General features: G+C 56.2%; 2 protein-coding genes across 10 annotated transcripts in view; one reads left to right on the top strand and one right to left on the bottom strand.

The window, feature by feature from the left end:
* The window catches only part of EGLN2 (egl-9 family hypoxia inducible factor 2), a 90,539-nt gene that overhangs the window by 2,784 nt on the left and 66,942 nt on the right, over positions 1-20,813 (top strand). For 4 of the 9 annotated variants that reach the window (XR_011646357.1, XR_011646354.1, XR_011646358.1 and 1 more), the window contains exons 3-8: positions 9-125; positions 3,348-3,467; positions 3,916-4,052; positions 4,252-4,319; positions 4,567-5,482; positions 10,740-10,867. Coding sequence is in view for 4 of the 9 variants with exons in the window: in XM_058280283.2 (XP_058136266.1) it covers positions 9-125; positions 3,348-3,467; positions 3,916-4,052; positions 4,252-4,319; positions 4,567-4,622 (498 nt within the window). In the remaining 5 variants the exon portion in view is untranslated. Of the gene's footprint in view, positions 1-8; positions 126-3,347; positions 3,468-3,915; positions 4,053-4,251; positions 4,320-4,566; positions 5,483-10,739; positions 10,868-20,813 lie in introns of those variants that run through there. The other 5 variants (XM_058280283.2, XM_071209276.1, XM_071209275.1 and 2 more) reach the window with 3 other exon arrangements.
* On the bottom strand, positions 9,833-19,520 carry LOC101439699 (cytochrome P450 2F5). The gene is made up of 10 exons (XM_058280285.2): positions 19,391-19,520; positions 18,772-18,963; positions 18,515-18,677; positions 16,659-16,808; positions 14,257-14,417; positions 13,805-13,981; positions 12,889-13,030; positions 11,931-12,118; positions 11,268-11,409; positions 9,833-10,281 (listed from the first exon to the last, which is right to left on the bottom strand). Exons 2-10 carry the CDS (start codon positions 18,940-18,942, stop codon positions 10,100-10,102), a joined length of 1,476 nt encoding a protein of 491 aa, XP_058136268.1. The 5' UTR covers positions 18,943-18,963; positions 19,391-19,520; the 3' UTR covers positions 9,833-10,099.

Consider the following 20,813-nt stretch of genomic DNA (forward strand, 5'->3'; position numbering starts at 1 on the left):
GGCCGCAGGGTGCTCTACACCTTCACCGCCAGACGGCTGCCACGGCAGGAAGGAGGTCTGGGGAGACGGAAGGAGCTGAGTGGCCTGGGGCAGGAGGCTTCTCAACCACAGAATGGGAAAACCAGGTTAATTCCCCAGCTGGTCTGTGGCAGTTTTAGGAGGGAAACTTGAGGGTAGAGGGAGCAGTCCCCTCCATTTTGGTGCTTCTGGCTCCCACCTGGGGTGTGGTTGGGGATAGGGCACAGGCTAGGATTGTGGGAGGGTGGTGGTGGGACTTTTTGGCCCTAGGTAACCCTTACTGCTGGGGAGGAGAGGGAACAGGCTGGGCTGCCCGGGGCAAGGAGGGAGGAGGCAGAGCAGTCCTTGGAGTTCCTCACTCTGACCCTCCCCTGCCCCAGTAAGACTTGCACTCCGGGCTCCCCCTGCCCTTAAAGGCCTGCACCTGGACTTCCCGTGTTCTGCAGGGGTGGAAAAACTGTGGGTGCTGAGTAGCGACAGTCACGGAGGTGGTGGGGGCTGCAGCAAACTATTCCCCAGTCTTTCCGTGCCCTCTGCCTTCCCTCCTCTCCCAGGGCCCTCTGCTCAGTGGCCCTGCAGGTGGGAGAATTGACTCCCACTGGCATCAAAACTACCCTTGTCTTGGTTTGCGCCTTTAAGAGCAGCTTGGAGGTGGGGCCTGCTCTTACTGGCTCAGTCCTCAGCTTCGGACATACTTGGGGAGCAGTGTGTTTTGGGGGCCTACTGGTGCCTTGTCACACACAGCCTTAACTCTTTAGTCTCCTGGCTCTAGTCTCCTGGCTCTGATCCCAGCTGCCCCCTTCCCTGAAATAGCCACGTCAGGAGTGGATCATGCCAGCCGTGCCCTACCTGCCCCCCGCCCCAAGTTCCTATGTTACTCTGCCTGTTGTCCCTTAGATCTAAGGCTTTCCCATTGCGGGGAGGGCAGGAAATAGATGCTTCCCTGGGTGTGTGTATGAGGGGAAGGGTGGGGCCTTACAGGGCAGGTCCCTGTTTCTGTGCCTTTGTGCACCTGTACAGTGTGCCACGTTCCATGCCAGGCTGCAGAGGACATGCCTGCATGATGGGGGACCCTGTGCGGTGCCCTGCAGGGCAAGACAGAAAAGAAGGTGGGGGTAGGGTTCAGGCTCTGAGACCCAGAGGAGTGCTTCAGTCGGCAGACACCGCCTGGACACCTGGGGACTCGCTGATGCCAGGGGAGATAGACGCGTCCCAGAGGCTTCCAGTGGGGCTGCTTTGCAGAGCAGCGCTAAGTAAACAAGTGAATGTGCTGACTTCACGCGGAGGTGGTGGGATGGAAAACCAGCCCAGTGCCTTCAGCCAGAATACTCGAGGAAGGCATCTGGCAAGCGGTGACCACTGACCTGAGACTTGACCAACAAGGATGATCAGAGGGAGGAGGGACTGGCAGGTGCAGCAGAGGCCTTGAGGCAGGGATAAGCTTTGCTGGTTCAAATAACAGGAGACCTGTGAGGCTGGGGAAGAGGGTAGCAGAAAAGGTTGTGGAGGCCATTCACTCAACCTTGGAGGTTGTGGTTGGGAATTTGTATTTTTTTGTGATTGCCATGGGATCTTGAAGGGGTTTGAGCAACAGAATTGTGGAGAAAAGAGGCTGGCTGACATGTGGGGATGGATTGATGGAGGTCAGGTGGTGGGGAGGCTGCAGTGTGGAAGGCAATTGCCCACCCTCCCCAGTGGACACAGCCAGCATCATCTCAGCCAAGGTTCCTAACTAGAGCAGTGACTCACTGATGCCAAGCCACCTGGGCCATGGCCACTGTCACATTTCCCCCAGGGAGGTAGTTCCTCAGAGCATTGCCCTGTTTGCAGGAGGGAGCAGTACAAAGATTTCTCCCTCCAGAAGGAGGAAGGTGGGGGCCTTGGGGACAGCGTCTTCCTGGGGGTCCTGGTCTCTTTCCTGCCTTTAAACTTGGGCTAGTTCACAGGACATGGGCTCTGATGGATGAGGTACAATATTTAATTAAGAGGGTTCTTGGGAGGAGGCTGAGGGATTGAGTCCTGTTTCGGCAGCAGCCCAGATCTATTTGGCCTCCATGTGTACCTTAGAATTTGTGGGGAGCTTATGTTGAGGGATCTAGATAGCTGGGGAGAAGCCAAAGGAGGGGCCTCCATGGCTTTGGGCACTGGGGAGGACAGGGACCTCATTCATTCATTCATTCATTCATTCATTCATTTTTAATGTTATTTCAGCTTGTGATTGGGCTCTCGTTAAGTGGCAGGCACTGTGCTGGGTGCCTCGTAGGCATTTATTGTTTCCCACTGTATCCTGAGACGTAGCTGTCAGCTGTTTCATGGATGAGGATCCTGACTGGGAAGTTGTCACCTGCCCGATTTCATAGACCTTGTGTGGCAGCATAGATTTGAACCCAGGAGTTAGGTCTGTAGGAATGGCCGGGACTGTTTCCCTCACCACAGACACCTTTCTGTCAGCTCTGATGAGACAGGACCAGGGTGGGCACGGCCCAGGTCTCAGCATGGTGAGGGGTTGGGGCAGGAGAGGGGCAAGGGAAGGGCAGCTGTCAGGGGAGGAGACCCTGGCCTGTGGGCAGACCTGTACTCCGAAGCCAGCGACTGGAGTAGTCCTAACTTCAGCAGGGGGACCAGGGCTGTTACCGTCCCTTCGGCCCCTGAATGGGGGTTAGGAACCACCAAAGTTACATTCGCAAACGGGGTTAATGTTACCACTGTAAACAGAAGGTGTTAGCCATTTTACAACTGAAGCAAGTGAGGCCCTTTCGGTTCTCCTTGGACTTGAAATTAGTTCCAGGTACTGTTGGACTCTGGTGTTCGGCACCTCCTTAGATGGGCGTGGGACAAATGATTTATTTAGCGGGGATTCTTTGTGGTCTAGGGCACAAATAATTGCTGCACATTAGAATTACTCAGAGCCTTTAAATATTCCAGGCCCCATGTAAGACCAAGCACATCACCTCTGAGGTCAGTCCTGGCGTCAGGGTTGCAGAGCTCCCCAGGGATTCTACTCTGCAGCCATAAGAGAGAACCCCTGTTCTGGGCTGCAAGGGCAAGTCCCTGCACAAATGTTTAAATTGGTTTTACTTTACTGAGATTTCTGAGGTAGGTTGGGTTATCTGGGTGCCAGACCCTGTCTGTAGGTGGGTGGGTCCTTGAGAACCAGGAATGGCATTTTCTGATGGACTTGGGGATGGGGACTTGGCTGAAAAAGGAGGAAGTCTGTCAAGGAGTCTGGGAAGAAATAAGGGGCAGGGAGAAGTGAGGAAGAGGACAGCTGCTACCCCAAGATGTCCCTGCCTGGCCCTAGTAAACCCATCTCCCTCCGTTTCTGCCAGGCCATGGTGGCGTGTTACCCCGGCAATGGGCTGGGGTACGTGAGGCACGTTGACAATCCCCACGGCGACGGGCGCTGCATCACCTGTATCTATTACCTGAATCAGAACTGGGACATCAAGGTAGGGTGCAGAGGGTGGAGGCGGGCAGTGTGCATCTACTTCATTTTCCACTCCCAGCTCAGATTCTAGGATTCTCCTGTTCCTTGTCTCAGCCCACAGGAGGGTAGTGCGATCTGCTGGCTCTTCCTGGGAAATGGCACTTCCTCTTTTCTAGCTGACAGTGTGGTGGGAACTCACCCCTTCAGGGAATGGTGTCATCTGCCCCAGCCCCACCCAGCTTTGTAATGAACTCCCCATTTCCTGTCTTCTTTAGTAGCTTCCTGCCTATTTCCATGGTGATGCAGACTCTGGGCTGTCATTCATTTTAAGGGAAACCAGCCTGGGTGGTGGGAGGGAATGATGTATGCTCACGCCGCGCCCCCTGGTGGGCTTCTCAGGGCAGTGCAAGCAGGGGCTTCCGGCAGGACCAGCTGGCCTGCCCCACCCTCTGGCCTGCCCCCCACCCCAGGTGCACGGTGGCCTGCTGCAGATTTTCCCCGAGGGCCGGCCTGTGGTAGCCAACATCGAGCCACTCTTTGACCGACTGCTTATTTTCTGGTCTGACCGGCGGAACCCCCATGAGGTGAAGCCGGCCTATGCCACCAGGTATGACTCACAGGTGCTCCCCCTGCCTGGAAACTCGTCAGACCCCTAGAGGGAGTAAGGAGCGAAGAGGTCTGAGAAGGGCCTAGATGGGGACAGAACCAGGCCTGGAAGGGTGGGCTTTAGTGTCAGGATGGATATGGTGGCTGGGATTGTAGAAAAATGGTCTCTAACTGCCCCCTGTGACTGCTCTGGTCCCCAGGTATGCCATCACCGTCTGGTATTTTGATGCCAAGGAGAGGGCAGCGGCCAAAGACAAGTATCAGCTAGGTACTGCTTCCCAGACAGCTTTCCTACCTCAAGTTCTTTTTCTTCCATATATCCTACTAGGCTCAAACCACCTCCTTGTTTCTTGTTAAATTCTGCCATTTTTCATTTCTGCCCACCTTCCTTAGCTGGCCCACACTCGTACCCTCAACAGGAGCCCTGTTTCTTCATGGTTCTCATTTGTCCATCTTCCCTGGCCACCTGGTCCCCTCTCTGATGACCCATAAATCTCCTTTCCTCTCATCTCCAGCCTTAGGACAGAAAAGTGTCCAGGTGCCTGAATCACAGCCAGCTCCGCCCACCTAGTGGCCACCCCTGCGCTGCATGGACAGACGGCCTGCCTGCCTTCAGGAGGGCCCTGGGCCTCATACTGCTGGGCTGGCAGCCCACCCAGCTCAGGTGCCTCCTCTTCCTTGCCACCTCTGCTGCTTCCACCTCTGCCCTGTCCTGCCTGGTGTTGAGGGCTCTGGCCATCACTGAGGACCAAGGAGTTGGGGAGACCTCTGCTGCCCCACGATGGAGGATGGGGCTGGGGTTGTAACCGGGGCAGGGGCCAGCATTGGGGGCTACCATTACTGGAGCTGGGGGCTCTGGTTATACCCCCCACCAGGTGTGGCTAGATGGGAGGAGGCATGGCCACCTCACCAGGATGCAGGATTTGGGGGTGGGTGAGTCATGGCCTCTTGCTGGCAGAGGTTTGGGGGGCAGGTGTACCCTCAAGCTCCCCCACTCCTCCAACCTGGAATGTGAAGTGGCTCCCCAACCCCTTTGGCCATGGCACCTGTTGGACTGGGCTGCCGCTGCTTGGGCAGGGTAAGCGGTGCCGGGAGGGGCTGAGCATGGAATCCTGTCAGCCAAGAAATAAAGTTTACCTCAGAGCCACACACATCTGTCTCCCACTTCCTTTTGGCAAGCAGTCTCTTCCATCTGTAGCGGAGGGCCTTTATTGGCCAAGGGGTTGAGGAGGTCTGCGGGCCAGTGAGCTGAGGGGATGGGGCCTGACCTCAGTGGGCACCAGGCGGAGCTGGGAGGCTGGTGGACGGTGCCAGGCAGTGCACTGAGGGGTGTGGTCCGTGACTTCAGGGCTCCCCACAGGGAGCAGCGGAGCCGCGGCAGGATGGAGCAGGGAAGAGGAAGATCTCCGAGTGGGCCAGGCCTGCGCCCAGGTACGCTGGCTTTCCTGGGAAGCAGGAGTCTGCTGTCAGCACCCCCACATCCCAGTCTCCTGCAGCTGGTTCCCTCTCCCTGGCACAGACCTGGGGCAAAGGGCATGAGGGCATTGTTGGTCTGGAACGTGCCCTTGTAGTCGAGGAAGTTGGTGCGGTTGGAGCAGTCACAGGCCCTGAATTGGGTGTGGTCCTTAGGTGCTGGTACTAGCAGCGGAATCACGAAGGTGCCCTAGGAGGCTGGACAGTTCAGGTTACACACAATTGGCCAGGGCTCAGGCTTAATCCAGCCAAGGACCCAAAACCCACCAGAAGGCAGGCTCTCTTCCTGGGGCCGTCTGCAGCTCTTAGCACCGCACATGCCTGTGCCTGCTGCTCTGTGCTAATGGGCCCCCCGGCAGAAGCCCTAGACTTTCCGGGCACCTTGGGCAGGAAGGGGCCACGCAAGCGGGCATTGCGAGGCAGGGCGCGGTAGCCCTTGGGGCGGCATGGTGGGGAAGCGCTGGATCTTGTGCAGCACGGTGTTAGCCTAGGGCAGGCGCGCCGGCCGCCAGCCTCGGGAGCCTCGGGATGCAGGTGCTTCCTACCTCAGCATCCAGCTCCGCCGTCACCTTTGCTGGGGGTGGCAGAGGCTGTGACCCGTGTGCGCCTCGGGCTCACAGCTGTCCCCCGAGCCCTAGCTCCTCATCCTAGGCATCCCCAGCTCGCAGACCTGCCACCCCTGGGTACTTGAGCAAAATGAGGAGTCCCGTGGTGCAGGGTGGTGCTCATGGTCTCAGTGCCCCGAAGAAAAGGTTGTGTGTTGTCATTACCAACGTCTCCTCCTGGAAATGGCTCTCCGGGTCTTGCATTCCTGCGGAGCAAGGAGCCTGGCACTGCTGTGGACTGAGCACCTGCTGGCGGGCGGAATGGAAAGGGTTTGAGGCCACAGGGCCCCACACCTTATCTGTCTGGTCAAGGAAGCAATCCATGAAATCACGGGGCTCTCCAGGCCGTCGCGTCTGCTGGTGCTGCTGGATTTGCTCAGAGATGGAGGCACGCAGCTCTGCGAAGTTTCAGAAGATTCGGTGGTGCGGGTCTGGGAGCCAGTCCAGGACGGAGGGGGAAATGTTGTAAATCTGGGGAGACAGGCTCTCAGTTAAGAATATATTTTATTTATTTATTTTTAGGAGGGTACCGGGGATTGACCCCAGGACCAAGTACATGGGAGGCAGGAGCTCAACCACCTAGCTACATCCATTCCCAACACTAAGACATTAGACAAAGCCACTCAGCCTCAGTTTCCCTATGGGGACTCACTCCTGAACCTTTGTCACTTCCATGCCCTTTGCCCTTGGAATTCTGTGTGCTGTACCTATTTCTAGATGCTCACTTGAGTGCTCCAGCCTCCTGGTACCCATCAACCTGACACTTCATTCTTTATCCCTGTGGCTCCCAGGTGCCTTCTCACATGTCATCCCTCCCTGTACCTCTGCACTTAGGCCCTGCCCTGAATTCTTGCCATCTCTATCTCCAAGTCTCCGGCTCCCAGATGCCGCCTAATGTGTCCTGTGCCCATGCTGCTGCACCCTGGCCTCCAGTTCCCTAAATCCCCAGGGGGCACCCCATCCGAAGCCAGGCCATTATGCCTCATCCTACCCCCCCTTCCCTGACCCCTTGCCTTGACCTGGGGCTGGGGGCTGGGAGGGGATGGACCTAGGCCTGGATGGGCCAGGGAGGGGCTGAGTCAGTCCTTGGGCCAGACCATTGAGGAAGGGGCCCACCCTCCCTTCTGCCCATCCTTGCCTTGCCTGGCCCAGCCTCCCACCAGGTGCCTGGCATGGCGCCTGGGCCTGGGGAGGGGGTCGCGACCAGGCAGAGTCTGGGGCTGGGTTTGTCCCTGGGAGTGTCTCGTGGTGTCTGTCTCTCTCTGTCCCTCTGTTTAGCTCTCAGTGTCGTCTTCATGCTCAATCTCTGTGTTTTTCCTGTCTTTGTTCAGCTCCCTTCCCACCGGAATCTTGCCATCTCTGTTTTGCTTTCTCAGTCTCTGCTTCTGTTCCTGTCTCTTTCCTGTCTCCCCTCTTCTCAGCCTGTCTTTCTGCCTCTTTCTCTGCCTCGCTTAGCTTCTCTCTTTACCTTAATCTTCCTTTCTTGTCTCCCTGGCTTTCCATCTCCATCTATTTTCTCTCTCTTTTTTAAAGATTTATTTAATTTATTTATTCCCTCCCCCCCCCCCCCTTATTGCTTGCACTTGCTGTCTGCTCTCTGTGTCCATTTGCTGTGTGCTCTCTGTGGCACCAGTAACCAAATCTGGGACCTGCCATGTGGGAGAGAGGTGCTCAATCACTTGAGCCACTTCCACTCCCTGCTTTGTCGTGTCTCTCATTGTCTTTTCTCTTTGTGTCTCCTTGTTGCGTCATCTTGTTGCGTCAGCTTGCCTTGCCTGCCTGTCACACCAGGTCACTGCCTTGCTCATCTTCTCCAGGAGGCACTGGGAACCAAACCTGGGACTTCCCGTTTGGTAGGCAGGAGCTCAATCGTGTGAGCCACATCTGCTTTCCATACTACCTCTGTCTTGCTCTCCCAGTCTGTCTTTCCCTTAATCTCACCATCTGTCTTTCTCTCTGTTCCGGCTCTCCCTACCTGTTAGCCTCCCTCTGTCCTGGTGACTTGCTGGGATTGTGGGGTGCGGCCCCTGCTCTGGGGCACTAACTCCACCACCAGCAGGCTTGTAGCGAGCAGCGGCAGCCCTTCCCTGCCCCAGGCCCTCTCCAGTAGGGCTTTGCCTTTCTCTCCAACCCCCTTCATTTGGCTCTGTTGGGTCCTCCTCTCCTGGAATGTCAACTTTTCCAGGGCAGATATTGGTTTGTCTTGTTCACCTCAACGAGTATTTTTTGAACGAATGCACACTCTCTTTGTCCCTATTTCGGTTTTGGGTTCTCTCTCTTTAACTCAGACTCCATTTTTCTGTCCTTTGCTGAACCCTGTGACTGCTTCTCTTCTGCCTGTCTCTGTGTTATCTCCTGGGGCCCTGTCTTTGTCCGCTTTTAAATATTTCTCTTGTATCTCTCTGCTTCATCTCAGCTCCTTTCTCAATTTCTTTTTTAGACTCTCCTGCCTTCCCTTTTCCTGGGCCTCTCTGTCTCTTCCCTTTTTTCCACCTATTTCTCTTCTTTTGCCTCCCTGTGTCTGTCTCATTTCCAATCATTTTCTTTTTCTCTGTGTATCTCTCTCTGCCTCTTTTCCAGTCTCAGTGTCTCTTTGCTGTCTCTCCGTCCTCCTCTCTGCGGGCCTCTGCAGCTCTGCAGCTCTGCAGCTCTCCCTTTCTCCCTCCCTCTCCATCTCGTCTCCGTGGCTGGGCCCTCAGGCAGGCTCCGTGGTCGGCTGTGGTGGGCAAGGCGCAGGGATTAGGGAGCCACCAACCCACGTGGGGACCACCTAGGGGCCTCATCCCAGCTAGCCCGTGCCCCAGAGAGCGCGTTGCAGCTTCTGCCTGGCCTTGGGAGACCCTGTCCAGGGCAGAGCTTCTCAGGCCCCCGAAGCTGGCTCACTGCCCCAGGTGGAAACACGGTCTTCAGCAGGATGTCGGGATGGCACATTTGGCCCCAGGTTGGGAGGCCCCTGCCCCAAAGGGAGGAATTGCAGGTGGAAGAATAGGCCAGCCAGAGGGTAGTCCTGGAGAGTCACCTTCCTGAACCTCACTTTCCCGTTCATTGCCTCCTCTCTCTCCGGCTGATTCTTTTTCCTCAGCCATCCTTCTCTTCTCTCTCTGCCTCCCCTTTTCTCAGGCTCCCGCTGTCTTTGACCGTGTCTGTCTCTGTCTTGCCCTCTGGGTCCGCCGCGTGAGGCTGAAAGGCGGCGGTTAGGCACGTCTGAAGCCAGATGCTCTGCGTTCAGAACCCAACCCTGTCCTTTTCTAGTTGGGCCACCTTGGGCAAGACCCTTCACCAGTCTGAGCCCCCATTACTTGCTACTCCGTAAAAATGTGATGACAATATTGCCGCGCCTTAAAGGAAGAATTAAACGAGGCAGCGTGTCAAGCATTTAGGATGGTCCGTGTAAGTGTCAGGAACGGTTGTCTCCCGGCCTCAGCTTAGACTTGCACCTTTGCGCAGCGCTCTCCCTCTCTCCCAGACCTCCTGTTGGTCCCTCTCTCTCTAACTGCTATTCTCTGTCTCTCCTGTCGGGTTTGGCGCCTCCCAGGCTTTACCTTGCAGCCTGCCTCCAGGAAACACTTTCTCCCATCCCAGCTCGGGGTAGAACGGGCCACAGCCTTGTGTCTCTTCCCCTCTCTGCAGCCACTCGCCCTTCTTTCCGCCCCAAAGAATAACCGCCCCCCCCCCGCCTTAATTCTGCCAAGACATGTTTGAATCTATTATAAAGGTATTTTACTAGGAAATTATACAAAAAGCCCAGAAAAGGGCGCATCACAAAACGGTTCCGTGAGTAAAACAAGGCGTAATTCCTCTCCGCCGTCTTTGCTTCTGAGGGTGCAGGTTGATAAAAATGGGAGGGGTCAGGGATGGTCGGGGAAGGGAGGGACGGGGTCGGCGGGCCGGGAGGAGGGGGCGCCGCCCCTGGGGGCGGGCTTCGCCCTCGCGCCGCCGCGGTCGGGCGGGGCGGGGCCGGGCGGCGGCGTCAGCGCGCGCGCAGGCTCAGCTGGAAGGGCCGCGGCAGGTTGCCGAGCCCCGAGCTGAGCGGGGTCAGGTCGATGTCCTCGGGCGCCCCCAGCGGCTGCAGCGAGAAGTTCTGCAGGATGGCCGTGAGGTAGAGGAAGAGCTCCATGCGCGCCAGCGACTCGCCCAGGCACAGCCGGCGCCCTGCCAGGTGGGAGGCAGAGGAAGGAGCGGTGGGATGAGACGGGGGTCATGGGCTCTCCCCCTTCCCCGCATTCCCAGAGGAAAACATATGAGGGTCCCGGTTGGGTACGTCATAGACCCATTCATCTAAAGGTCTGCGAAAGATGCTTTAGAAATCGTGCAGCCCAACCACCTGGCTGATACAAGTGCGACGGCTTGGGTTCGAATCCCGTCTCTACCACTACTAGTTTTGCCATCTTGGACAAGCCTCTTAATTCCTCTGGGCCTCGGTTTCTGGGTGTTTAAATAGGGGTGATAATAGTAACTCGTGAGGTTGTTGGGAATGGTTTACCAATTAAAACAACGAGGATATAATGCATATATGCATCTCCCTATGTGCCACGAAAGGACAGTGCTATTAGTTAACTTAGTCCTCATAACCCCAAGAGGTGAGCCTTATTATTATCTTCATTGTATAGATGTGGAAATTGAGGCAAAGAGAGGTGAAGTAACATATCCAAGGCCACACAGCTTGGAGGTGGCAGAACTAAGGGCTGCAGAGCCCTGCTCCTAGCTGTGGCAGCACTGACATGAAGTGGGCAGTATGGTAAGTTACCGATTATTTTTCCTTTTTTTCCTTTTTACTACTATTGAGTAAACTGGTAGGTCCCACCCTCCCCCCACCAGGGAGAGATGAAAGCCAGAGAAACCTGGAACCACTTCAATGGCACCACGGAGTGGAGAGCGACAATGACTGCTTCCAAGTTCATTAATATCGTGCCTCCCACCTCTCTCCATAAGGGTTTTAGTCATAATCTGCCTCCAGGAGCAGAGTTGAGAGGAGGGTGCCTGTCTCCTGGCATCCAAAGCCAGAAGTGGGGTGGGATGAAGAAGGGAGAGGGTTTGGAGAGTGGAGTGAGGACTCAGGCTTGTAGATAGGAATATGTCCCCTCCCCCCCACAAGCCTCTGACACTGTGTCCCCCCCTCTTCCCCCCTGGCCCCTCACCTGCTGAGAAGGGCATGAAGGCAGGGCTCTTCTTGAAACGCTTATTGGCATCCAGGAAATGCTCTGGGTTGAATTTCTGGGGCGTCAGGAACTGGCTGGGGTCTTGGTGGACGGTGTTAAGGAGGGTGATCACGTCTGTGCCCTGGGTGGAGGAGATGGCGCCATCAGTGGTGGAGAAGGGCTAAGCCAAATTAGGGATTTCACTCTGCAGGGCTGGGAGGTGGGACCCGATCAGGGGTCCAAGGCACGTGCAGGTAGGTCTGGGCTTCCCAGAGGTGGGTGCTGGAGGCTGTGTGGCTTGAGTCGGAGCCGGGGATGTGGGGCTCGCCCTCTGGTGGGAGCAGATTTATTTTCTGGACCGGGAGGAGGTTTTTGAGAACTGGGCACAGAAGATCGCCAGGATGAAGTCCCAGACCCCGGAGCTTCCGGGGGACGGGGTCCTAGGAGGGGGACCTAGTGAGGGGAAGGGATTCAGGCCAGGGTCGGGCCCTCTGTGGTAGCAGATGGGGTCCTAAAAAGGGGCTGAGTTTCTGGACTCAGGGGCCTCGGATGCCTGCTGCTAAGGCGCGGGGTGTCGATTGCTAGGACCCCGGAACTCCGATGCTAGGCCTGGGATAACTCTGCCTACGGTGCCAGACGTCGCTTGCCAGGTGTCTAGCGCACCTTGGGTAGCAAGAAGCCGCGGAAGGCCGTGTCCCGAACGACACGGTGCGGCAAGTTCATGGGGATGACGTCGGCGAAGCGCTGCACCTCGTGGATCACCGCGTCTGTGTAGGGCATGGCCGGCCGGTCCTCCAGCGCCGGCAGCCGCGTGCGCCCCACCACCTGGTCGATCTCCTCCTGGACGCGGGCTGGCGGGCAGGGGGTACGCAGTCGAGGGTGTCACCCGGGTGCGACTGGGCCGGGAAGAGGTGTGTGTAGGTTGCGTGTGTGGGAGGGGTCCCAGTCAAAGCCTCCCAGCCGGGGCCACGAGAGGGTTGGCTGCAAGGCGGGTGCAGAGACACAGGCGACGAGGGAAGGTGTGTGCACGGGGCGCGGCCTGGCGGGGCTGGAGGCCGGGCCTCGGAAGGAACTGCGGGCGGGGTTTAGAGGCCCTGCCCCCGGATGCTGGGTGAAGAGGGCTGTGCTGTGCGGGAGGGCCTGCGTCAGGGACGCGGCAGGCTGCGGGCCCCCTGCGGGACCCTGGACGGCGTCCCGGAGGCCAAGGTTTTGGAAGAGACACGGAAGCGGGGCTGCGGGAGGCGGAGTCGCAGCGCTGTGTGGGCGGGTCAGCCTGTTTGCGGGCGGGGGGTCCCAACAGGGCTCCGGGGCAGGTCGGGGGCCGGGGTCTCGGGGGCGGGGCTTGGCTGTGTGGGCGCGGTCAGAGGTGGGGGGGGCAAGCAAACCCTGCGGGTGGGCTCCGGGGCCAGGCACGCTGAGTGGACCGCGTGGGCCATGTGGGTGGGGTCGGCCTCCCGTGGGCCGTGGGGGATTGTGGGCGTGGCCGAGGGCCTGGTGTAGGCGTTAGGCCCGCACATCAGGTAAGCTGGGGGGGGGGCGGAGGCGGGGCCGACCCGCATCTTCTGTGGGAGGGGTCGAGGAGGGGGAGGAACGAGCGTCGAGGCGGGCGGGGCTCGCGCACCTTGCACCTCTGGGTACTTCATGAGCATGAGGAAGGCGTGGCGCAGCGTGGTGCCCACCGTCTCGGTGCCGCCGAAGAGCAGGTTGTGTGTGGTCATCAGCAGGGTGTCCATGTAGAAGTGGCTCAGAGGATCCTGCTTCTCCTGCGGGGTGCGGAGGGGCGGGGATATGAGCCGGGGCTGGGAGAGTGCCTGCCTCGACGCTGACCCCGACCTGCACAACCGATACTCAGTCCCTCCGGTGTTTAACTTCTGGAGAGCGCGGAAGGGCGGGGTACAGAAAATCCCAGCCGCAGGGCCCACAGTGAATATCTCGGTCCAAGCCCTAATGATTTCTTTTTTTTTTTTTTTTTTTTTTTAAGATTTATTTATTTATTTAATTCCCCCCCCTCCCCTGGTTGTCTGTTCTTGGGGTGTCTATTTGCTGCGTCTTGTTTCTTTGTCCGCTTCTGTTGTCGTCAGCGGCTCGGGAAGTGTGGGCGGCGCCATTCCTGGGCAGGCTGCTCTTTCTTTTCACGCTGGGTGGCTCTCCTTATGGGTGCACTCCTTGCGCGTGGGGCTCCCCTACGCGGGGAACACCCTTGCGTGGCACGGCACTCCTTGCACGCATCAGCACTGCGCATGGGCCAGCTCCACACGGGTCAAGGAGGCCCGGGGCTTGAACCGCGGACCTCCCATGTGGTAGACGGACGCCCTAACCACTGGGCCAAAGTCCGTGATTTCTTAATGATCTTAATTGTCAGTGGCCCTGAGTAGCTCTAGATTCAGCTCAGCGGGGCCGAGTGTTCCAGCTTCACCTCCTGGAGGTGAAGAAATCTTTCCAAAACCCACCCACCCCAGGGTGCATGTTGGTTTGACGCCGGGGAAGAAGGAGGGCCTCGGGTCAGACCAGAGGTGGGACTTCCAGAAGGGGTTAACCTGTGCTATCTTGGTGAGGAAGCAATCAATAAAGTCCCGGGGAGAGCTGGGGTCGAAGGAGGCCTGGTGGTCGCGGACACTGCAGGCGATGAGGTCCTTCATGCGATTGTAGTTACGGAAGAGGCGTCGGTGCGGCCCTGGCACCCAGTCCAGGAGGCTCGGGAAGACGTTGTACATCTGGGCACAGGGCAGGGCCGGAGGGGAGAGTGGAAGTTAGGTGCAGGCATGGTGGGGAGGGGCGAGGGGGGTCAGTGGCCAGGTTCCAGGGAGGCCAGAAAGTGAGTGGGCGTGGCCAGGCGGGAAGGGGCGTGACCAGACAGGACAAACCCCTGCGAGTGGGCGTGGCCAGGAGGGAAGGGGCGGGGTCAGGCAGGGCAAATCCCTGGTCCGGTCCTGGTCTCGTGGGCTGTTGCTTCGCAGTCCCCGGACTTTGTGCCACTCCCCCCACCTACCTCGCCCCAGGGGCTGCTCATGATTTTGAAGTTGTCATTGATGAGGCTGATAATGGTGAGCAGACGCTCGTCGTCATAGTCGAAGCGGCTACCGAAGAGCACTGAGCAGATAATGTTGGACACAGAGCGGCTCAGCACGAACGTGGGGTCAAAAGGATCGCCTGAAGGTGAGGGCGGGGCGGGTCAGAGGGCGCTGCACCGCCGACCCCCGCGTTGCAACAATGCTAGTTGGTGCAGCATCCAACCCAAACGCGACAACGGGACCTAGTTGCACGGAACCCACATACATGCCTCTCAACACCCAAACATCTCTGGCAACAGCAATTATATCTACATACATGGCAACACACAGTAACCTAACAGCCAGCCCCCAACCCTCCTAAGACATGGTGACGCAATACACAGTACACTGACGTATCATACCAGTATACAGCAATGCCATCCTACAACACATAACAATAGTACACAACAACCCAGCAGACAGCACAGAACACACTATATGTGACATCACAACACACAACAATGCAAAGCAGCAGAACAGATAGTACACTAACAATTTACAGCATCGCTCAGCAGACAACACACATGCAATACCACACGCAGTGCCTGACAACATTACAACCTCACTCAACAATAACCCACAGTAGCACGACACCAAACAGTGGTCCAACAGCTGAACAGGCCACAGAAAACAATGCCTAAATAACACATCCCAACTCATCAGTCAAGCCACAATGGTCCGGCCCACAAAACTTGTTCTGCAGTTAGTCAGACATATTTTGAATCCTGGCTTGGCCTTAGTCTTGGTGTGACCTGGGCCAACTGACTTCCCCTCTCTGGGCCTCAGTTTTCTCATCTGTAAAATGGGTTTGATGATGGTCCTTTCCTCCTGGGGCTGTTAAGGACTCAGTGGGTTTGTGGGTGGGTAATACTTAGCTAAGGGACTGACCCATTGTGAACTTGCTCCAAACCAGGGTGGTGTGGTAGCGGAACCATGGCCCCCCAAATACGCCCTCGTCCTAACCCCCAGAACCTGTGAATATGTCACTTTATCTTCTGAAAGGGACTTTGCAGATGTGATTATAGTAAGGGTCTTGAGATGGGGAGATTCTCGTAGGTTGCCCTAGTAAGTCCAATGTAACCACAAGGATTTTTATAAGAGGAAGGCAGGAGGGTCAGCGTGAGAAAAGGTGATATAAATATGGATGCAGTGAAATAGAGAGAGATTGGAGGGTGGTATGTTGCTGGCTTTGAAGATGGAAGATGGAACGAAGAGCCAAGGAATGCAGGAGGTCTTTAGAAGCTGGAATAGTTGAAGGATTGGGCAAGGTAAGGACATAGATTCTCCCCTAGAGCCTTCAGAAGAAATGCAGCCCTGCTGATCCATTTTAGGCTTCTAACCAACAGAACTATAAGAGAATACAATTGCTTTGTTTTAAGCCATTAAGTTTATGGCCATTTGTTACAGCAGCAATAAGAAACTAATGCAGGCAGTTGTTACGTTTTCATATATGTCATGTCATTTCATACAAAGAATTTCACTTGCTACATTTTTCCCCCAAAGCCAGCAACATTTAGAGATCACAGCAGAGGTCTTCTGTGCCTCAGTTTCCTCTCCAATAAAATAGGTCTTAGAATAGGACCTACTTCTTAGGTTTGGATGATTTTTTGATACACACAAAGCTCTTGGAACAGAGCTGGCATATGGTAGGCAACATCTAAGTGTTGGCTATTTTTTTTATCTTGTTTTCCTGGGTGAGCAGCTTTAGCCTAAGTTTGATAACCAGCTCTGCCATTTCCTTGCTACATGGCCTTGGGCATATGACAACCTTTCTGAGAATTAACCTCCTCACCTGTAATAACACCCACTTCCTAGGGTTGCTGGGAAGAAAAAACGATTTAACGCATGTAAGAAGTTTAGCATAGTGTCAGGGACAAAGTAAGCACTCAAAAAATGGGCTTGGTGTGCTGAGTGTGAACTTTTGGTGTCAGATGTGGTTTAAATCCTGGCTCCACTCACTAGCTTTGTTACTTCAAGGCAGCTACTTAAGCTCTTTGTGCCTCCACTTCCTTATCCACCAAACGGACTGTTCCCAGGTTAATGCCTGAACATGTGCTTGGCACAGGCCCCACACATGGGGAGTTCTCAAGAGCAGCACCATCATCATCATTCCCCACAATTACACAAGCTGGGCTCAAAATACCACTGTGCCACCGCCACGTACCACGTCCTCCTGCTGTGCAGCAAGGAAACAGCACCAGAAGCCGACCCACGCGAGCAGATGCCATCCCTGTCGTGAGCTAGGTGTGAGTGCACACCACGATGCGGTACCTGGCAGCCCTGACCACTGAGTAGGACGGACGTGGGCCAGAGGGCATGGACCGCACTCGGGGACCCTGACCTTCTGTCTTCCGCAGCTCTGCCAGCAGGAAGTTGCCTTCTTCCAGAATCCGCTCCTCGATGCTTCTCTTCCCCATGCCAAAGTTCCGCAGAATCTGGACCGAGAACCTCCTCAAGGCCTTCCACCGCTCGCCATTGGAGAAGGCGATGCCTGGGAGAGAGAAGTGGACGGGCCAGCTCAACCAGCCATGCGTGCCCGAGACCACTGCCCTCTGATTCCTGCTGGGAGGGAGATTGAGGCAGCCTGGAAATTTCCCTCCCCTTCTTCCACCAAGCCCTCCCTGGCCTTTGAGTGTCCGTAGGACCCTGGGCATCCCATCACAGCCCTGATTCCGGGGGGCTGTCACTGTCTGGTGATGGGGCTGTGTTTTTCACTGGACTGGGAGCTACAGTAGGATAAGGTCTTGGATGTGTTGTTCTCTTGTTCCTCGGGGTCTAGCACAGAACTAGATGCCAAAGAAAAGAGAAGCGTAATGTAATGTAATGTAATGTAATGTAATGTAATGTAATGTAATGTAATGTAATGTAATGTAATGTAATGTATTACCTTGCATTGCTTACATCATCTCATTGACTCCTCCTAATCCCTTTCTCGCTATAGAAGACAGGGTCAGAGAGGGAAGGACACTTGCCCGAGGGTACATAGCTAGGAAGTGGCAGACTGCTGCTGTCACCCTCTGTGCTGTGTATTGAATAATTGGATGGTGGCTATTTTGAATAACAAATGGTATGTTTTTCCAGATGTTTTCTGTGTAAAGGTAGCAAGGTGACCTTCTAAAATGTCCTCTCTCCTTCTCCTGGCATCAGGTGTGCCTGTACGGGTGAGATCGCAAGGTTCAGCCCAGGAAAGGGGATATGAAAGGAGAAAGTGTACTCAATACACAGTAGGTGGTGTTTCACCAGAGCTCTCTGATTCCACATCCTGAGGCAATGGGTCTAGTGAATGGGTCAGCGGGAGCCCTAGGATTCTTTAGGGGGAGAAGATAGATAGTTCAGGATGCAGATCTCGAGGCCCTTCTCTTCAACCAGAGCAGCTATCTTTTGTTTGTTTTTGGTCATTTTTTGGACCTCATCACATTGATTTCCTTTGAATAAGAAGAGATTTATGATTTTAAAAAACCTTGAAATCCACAAGACTAGGTGATTTCTATTTTTCTTTTTTTTTTTAGATACTGGGACCAGGGTTTGAACCTGGGACCTCCTATGTGGAAAGTCATTGCTCGAACCACTGACCCACATCAGCTTCCTGGGACTAGGTGGTTTCTAAGCATAAGGAGGATAGAAATTTGGGTAATGGGATGGGGCTTGTGTTGAGAGTGAGAGTTGGGCTAGGGGTTTGAGATAGGAGAGATCTGGCGTTAATGATGCAAGTCACTGGGTGGGGATAGAGTTGGGATTGGGATTGGGAGAGGTTTGTAATAGGAAAGGAATTTGGGAGTAAGCCAGGGGTGTGGATAGGGATGGAACTGAGATTGAAACGGAGACATGGGGTAGAGCTGATGGTGGTTGGGATTGGGTTGAAGCGGACAGGGGGCTTTGGGCCAGATAACTTGGCTGCTTGTTTGAGATAAAAGTTGGTGATGAGGCTGGGATGGAAATGGGGATTGGGATGAGAATGGGGTTGGAGTTGGACGGAGATAGGATTGGTGCAGAAGTACAATTCGCCTTGGTGATGGGGTTTGGAGATGGTGGGGACGGGCTTCAACTTTAGACTACCTTGTTCCATCCCATCTGGTTTCATTATCAAGGTCTGTGGGCTCAGGTGTCACCAGACTTGGGTCAACAATCTCTCCCCCTCTCCCCCTCACTCAGCGAGGCAAAGGTTGCAGAGTGGGAGGAGACTGGGAACAGGCTTACCGTTGCCCTTAGTGAAGTTGAAAAACACGGGGTAGTCACCGCGGCCGCTGAACTCCTCCCCCTGGTCCACAAGGGCCTCCTTCACAGCTTGGTACCCGCTGAGGACCACCACCCGCCGCGGCCCCAGGTGCACTGTGTACACTGAGCCGTATTCCTTGCTCAGCTGTAGGTAGAAAGACAGAGGTCAAGTGGGGGCCAGGGCCATGGGGCTGCTGCCCCTCTCCCTTCCTCCTTCCCCCAAGCCGAGGACCTCGCACCTTGGTGAGGGAGGTCAGCATGTCTTGGGTGCGAAGCTGCAGCAGGTTTCCCAGGACTGGGAGGGGTCTGGGTCCTGGGGGCAGCTTGCCCTTGGCCCTCAAGCTGGGGTTCAGGACCAGATAGGTGAGAGCCAGCAGCAGGAGCAGGATGGCTGTGCTCAGAAGGTCCATGGTGCGGGCAGCCGCAGGCGTCTGGAGGACAAGGTGGGAGAGGGCAGGGCTGGGGAGGGGGCTGAGAGCCCTGCACTCCTCATCTGGGGCAGGTTAGAGATGTGGAGAGACCAAGACTGAGAGAGGCTGAGATGGAGAGGGGTGGGAATAGCGGAAATAGGGATAGAAAAGAGTTGAGGGTTCTGAACCCAGGGTTCGCATTCCAGAATGAGATGCCACCCGCCGGGTGCAGCCCAAGTACAGGGAAGCCAGTGCCTGGCCCTGGCCAGGAGCTCTGAAAATATTCGTCCAAGGGAAGGAACAGAGTCCCAGAGAGACCCTGAGAATCTTCACAGGAGAGGGCAAGGGCGATGCAAAGCCAGCCCTAGAGACAGAGAGGGAGCCCACGGTCCGCATCTCCTGAGCAAAGCCCCCTTCTCTCCTGTGACCCGCAGCCTGGGCCCTTTACCTGCTGAACTGTGGGGGCAGCTGAGGTGTATCGGGGAGCAGGCCTGCCCTGCGCTCCAGAAGTGTGCCTTGCAGCTCTGGGCGTGCTGGGGAGGTGGGGGTTACTTTTAAGCTGTCCCTGTCCACACCCCTCCCAGTGCCCTCCACTCCAATCTCTTGGTTTCCCAGTGAACTTTAATCCCCTCCCATCTTCCCGCCCTGCTTTGCGTGCAGCCCCAGGGCTCCCAGCCAGCTGGAAGGGTTTCCTGGGTGGATGCCACAGTCTGGGAACTCCCTGGAACAGCTCATCCTATAGCTCTTCCTGCAGTGGACAGTAGTGGTCATTTGGTCTCGGAGGAAGCAAAGGCTTCTCCTTCAGTTTTTGCCATACAGAGCCCTGGCCCAGGGTTGTTTTTCTTGTTTGTTTGTTTGATTTTTGGGTGTGTGTGTGTGGGGTGATGGGATTTGGGTCCACCTTGAAAAGGTGAGCTGGAGTTGGAGACCCTGACCCTTTGCTTGTGCTCCAGCTCCCGCAGCCTCTGTATTGCATGTCTGTCTTTCTCAGTTTGTCTCAGAAATTCCATATTCACTTTGCTTCTGCCGCCACAATCTTTGTGCCTCCCGGGATCTTGATGTCTGTCTGCTCTGTCCTCTCTCTGCCCTTTCTCTTTCTGCTGCTCGCTCCCTCTATCTCCCTAGGTCACGGGTCTCCCGACCCCACCCCACCCCCACCCCCAATCTTTCTGCCTCTTCGTGTCACACTGCAGCGGGCACACCTGAAGCCATGCGGAGTTGAGGGAGAGTTTGGGGAGGGGCGGGGCAGCAGGAAGCCTCCGGGACAGAGGACCTGGGACTTGGAGGAGCACCTGCCCGGCCATGTGTACAGTCCTCTTCCTGCCCACCGCACCCTCCGCCAGCTGTGTCCGTTCTTGGTTCCTGCCCCAGAAACTGGCCCTAGTTGTGGCAACTTCAGGTTGCTCCAGCAGGATCCCGGCTGGGGCTTGAGTGCCTGGGGATGGGATGGGGAGAGAGCTCCTGAGGTCAGCGGGCTGGGAGGCCAGGTCGAGGTGCGGGTGCCCCCAAAGGACCGTGGGTGCGCCTGGGGGGGGGGTGTTCCCAGGGGCGGGGAGGAAGGGCTTGGAGGTCCTGGGGAATTTGACACTCTGGGTCCCAGGCCCACGGTGACAGGGGGTTGGGGCCGACGCTGTTGTTGAAGTCCTGAGAAGGCTGGTTAGGGCAGGTCCTGGCGGAGGGGATCGCACACCTCCAGTTTCCCTTGGCATCTTACCCTGCTTTGGCTGCGGGGACAGTACTGTATCTACCCAATCCCATAAATAACCTCTTCTTGATCCTAGAACCGCATTGGGGGGGGGGTTCTGGTGGGACTGCCTCATCGGGGAACCATGGATTCATAAGAAGAGGTCTCCTAAGGGGCCCCAGAAGTC

Source organism: Dasypus novemcinctus, chromosome 18, assembly GCF_030445035.2.
Source record: "Dasypus novemcinctus isolate mDasNov1 chromosome 18, mDasNov1.1.hap2, whole genome shotgun sequence".
Classification (NCBI taxonomy): domain Eukaryota; kingdom Metazoa; phylum Chordata; class Mammalia; order Cingulata; family Dasypodidae; genus Dasypus; species Dasypus novemcinctus.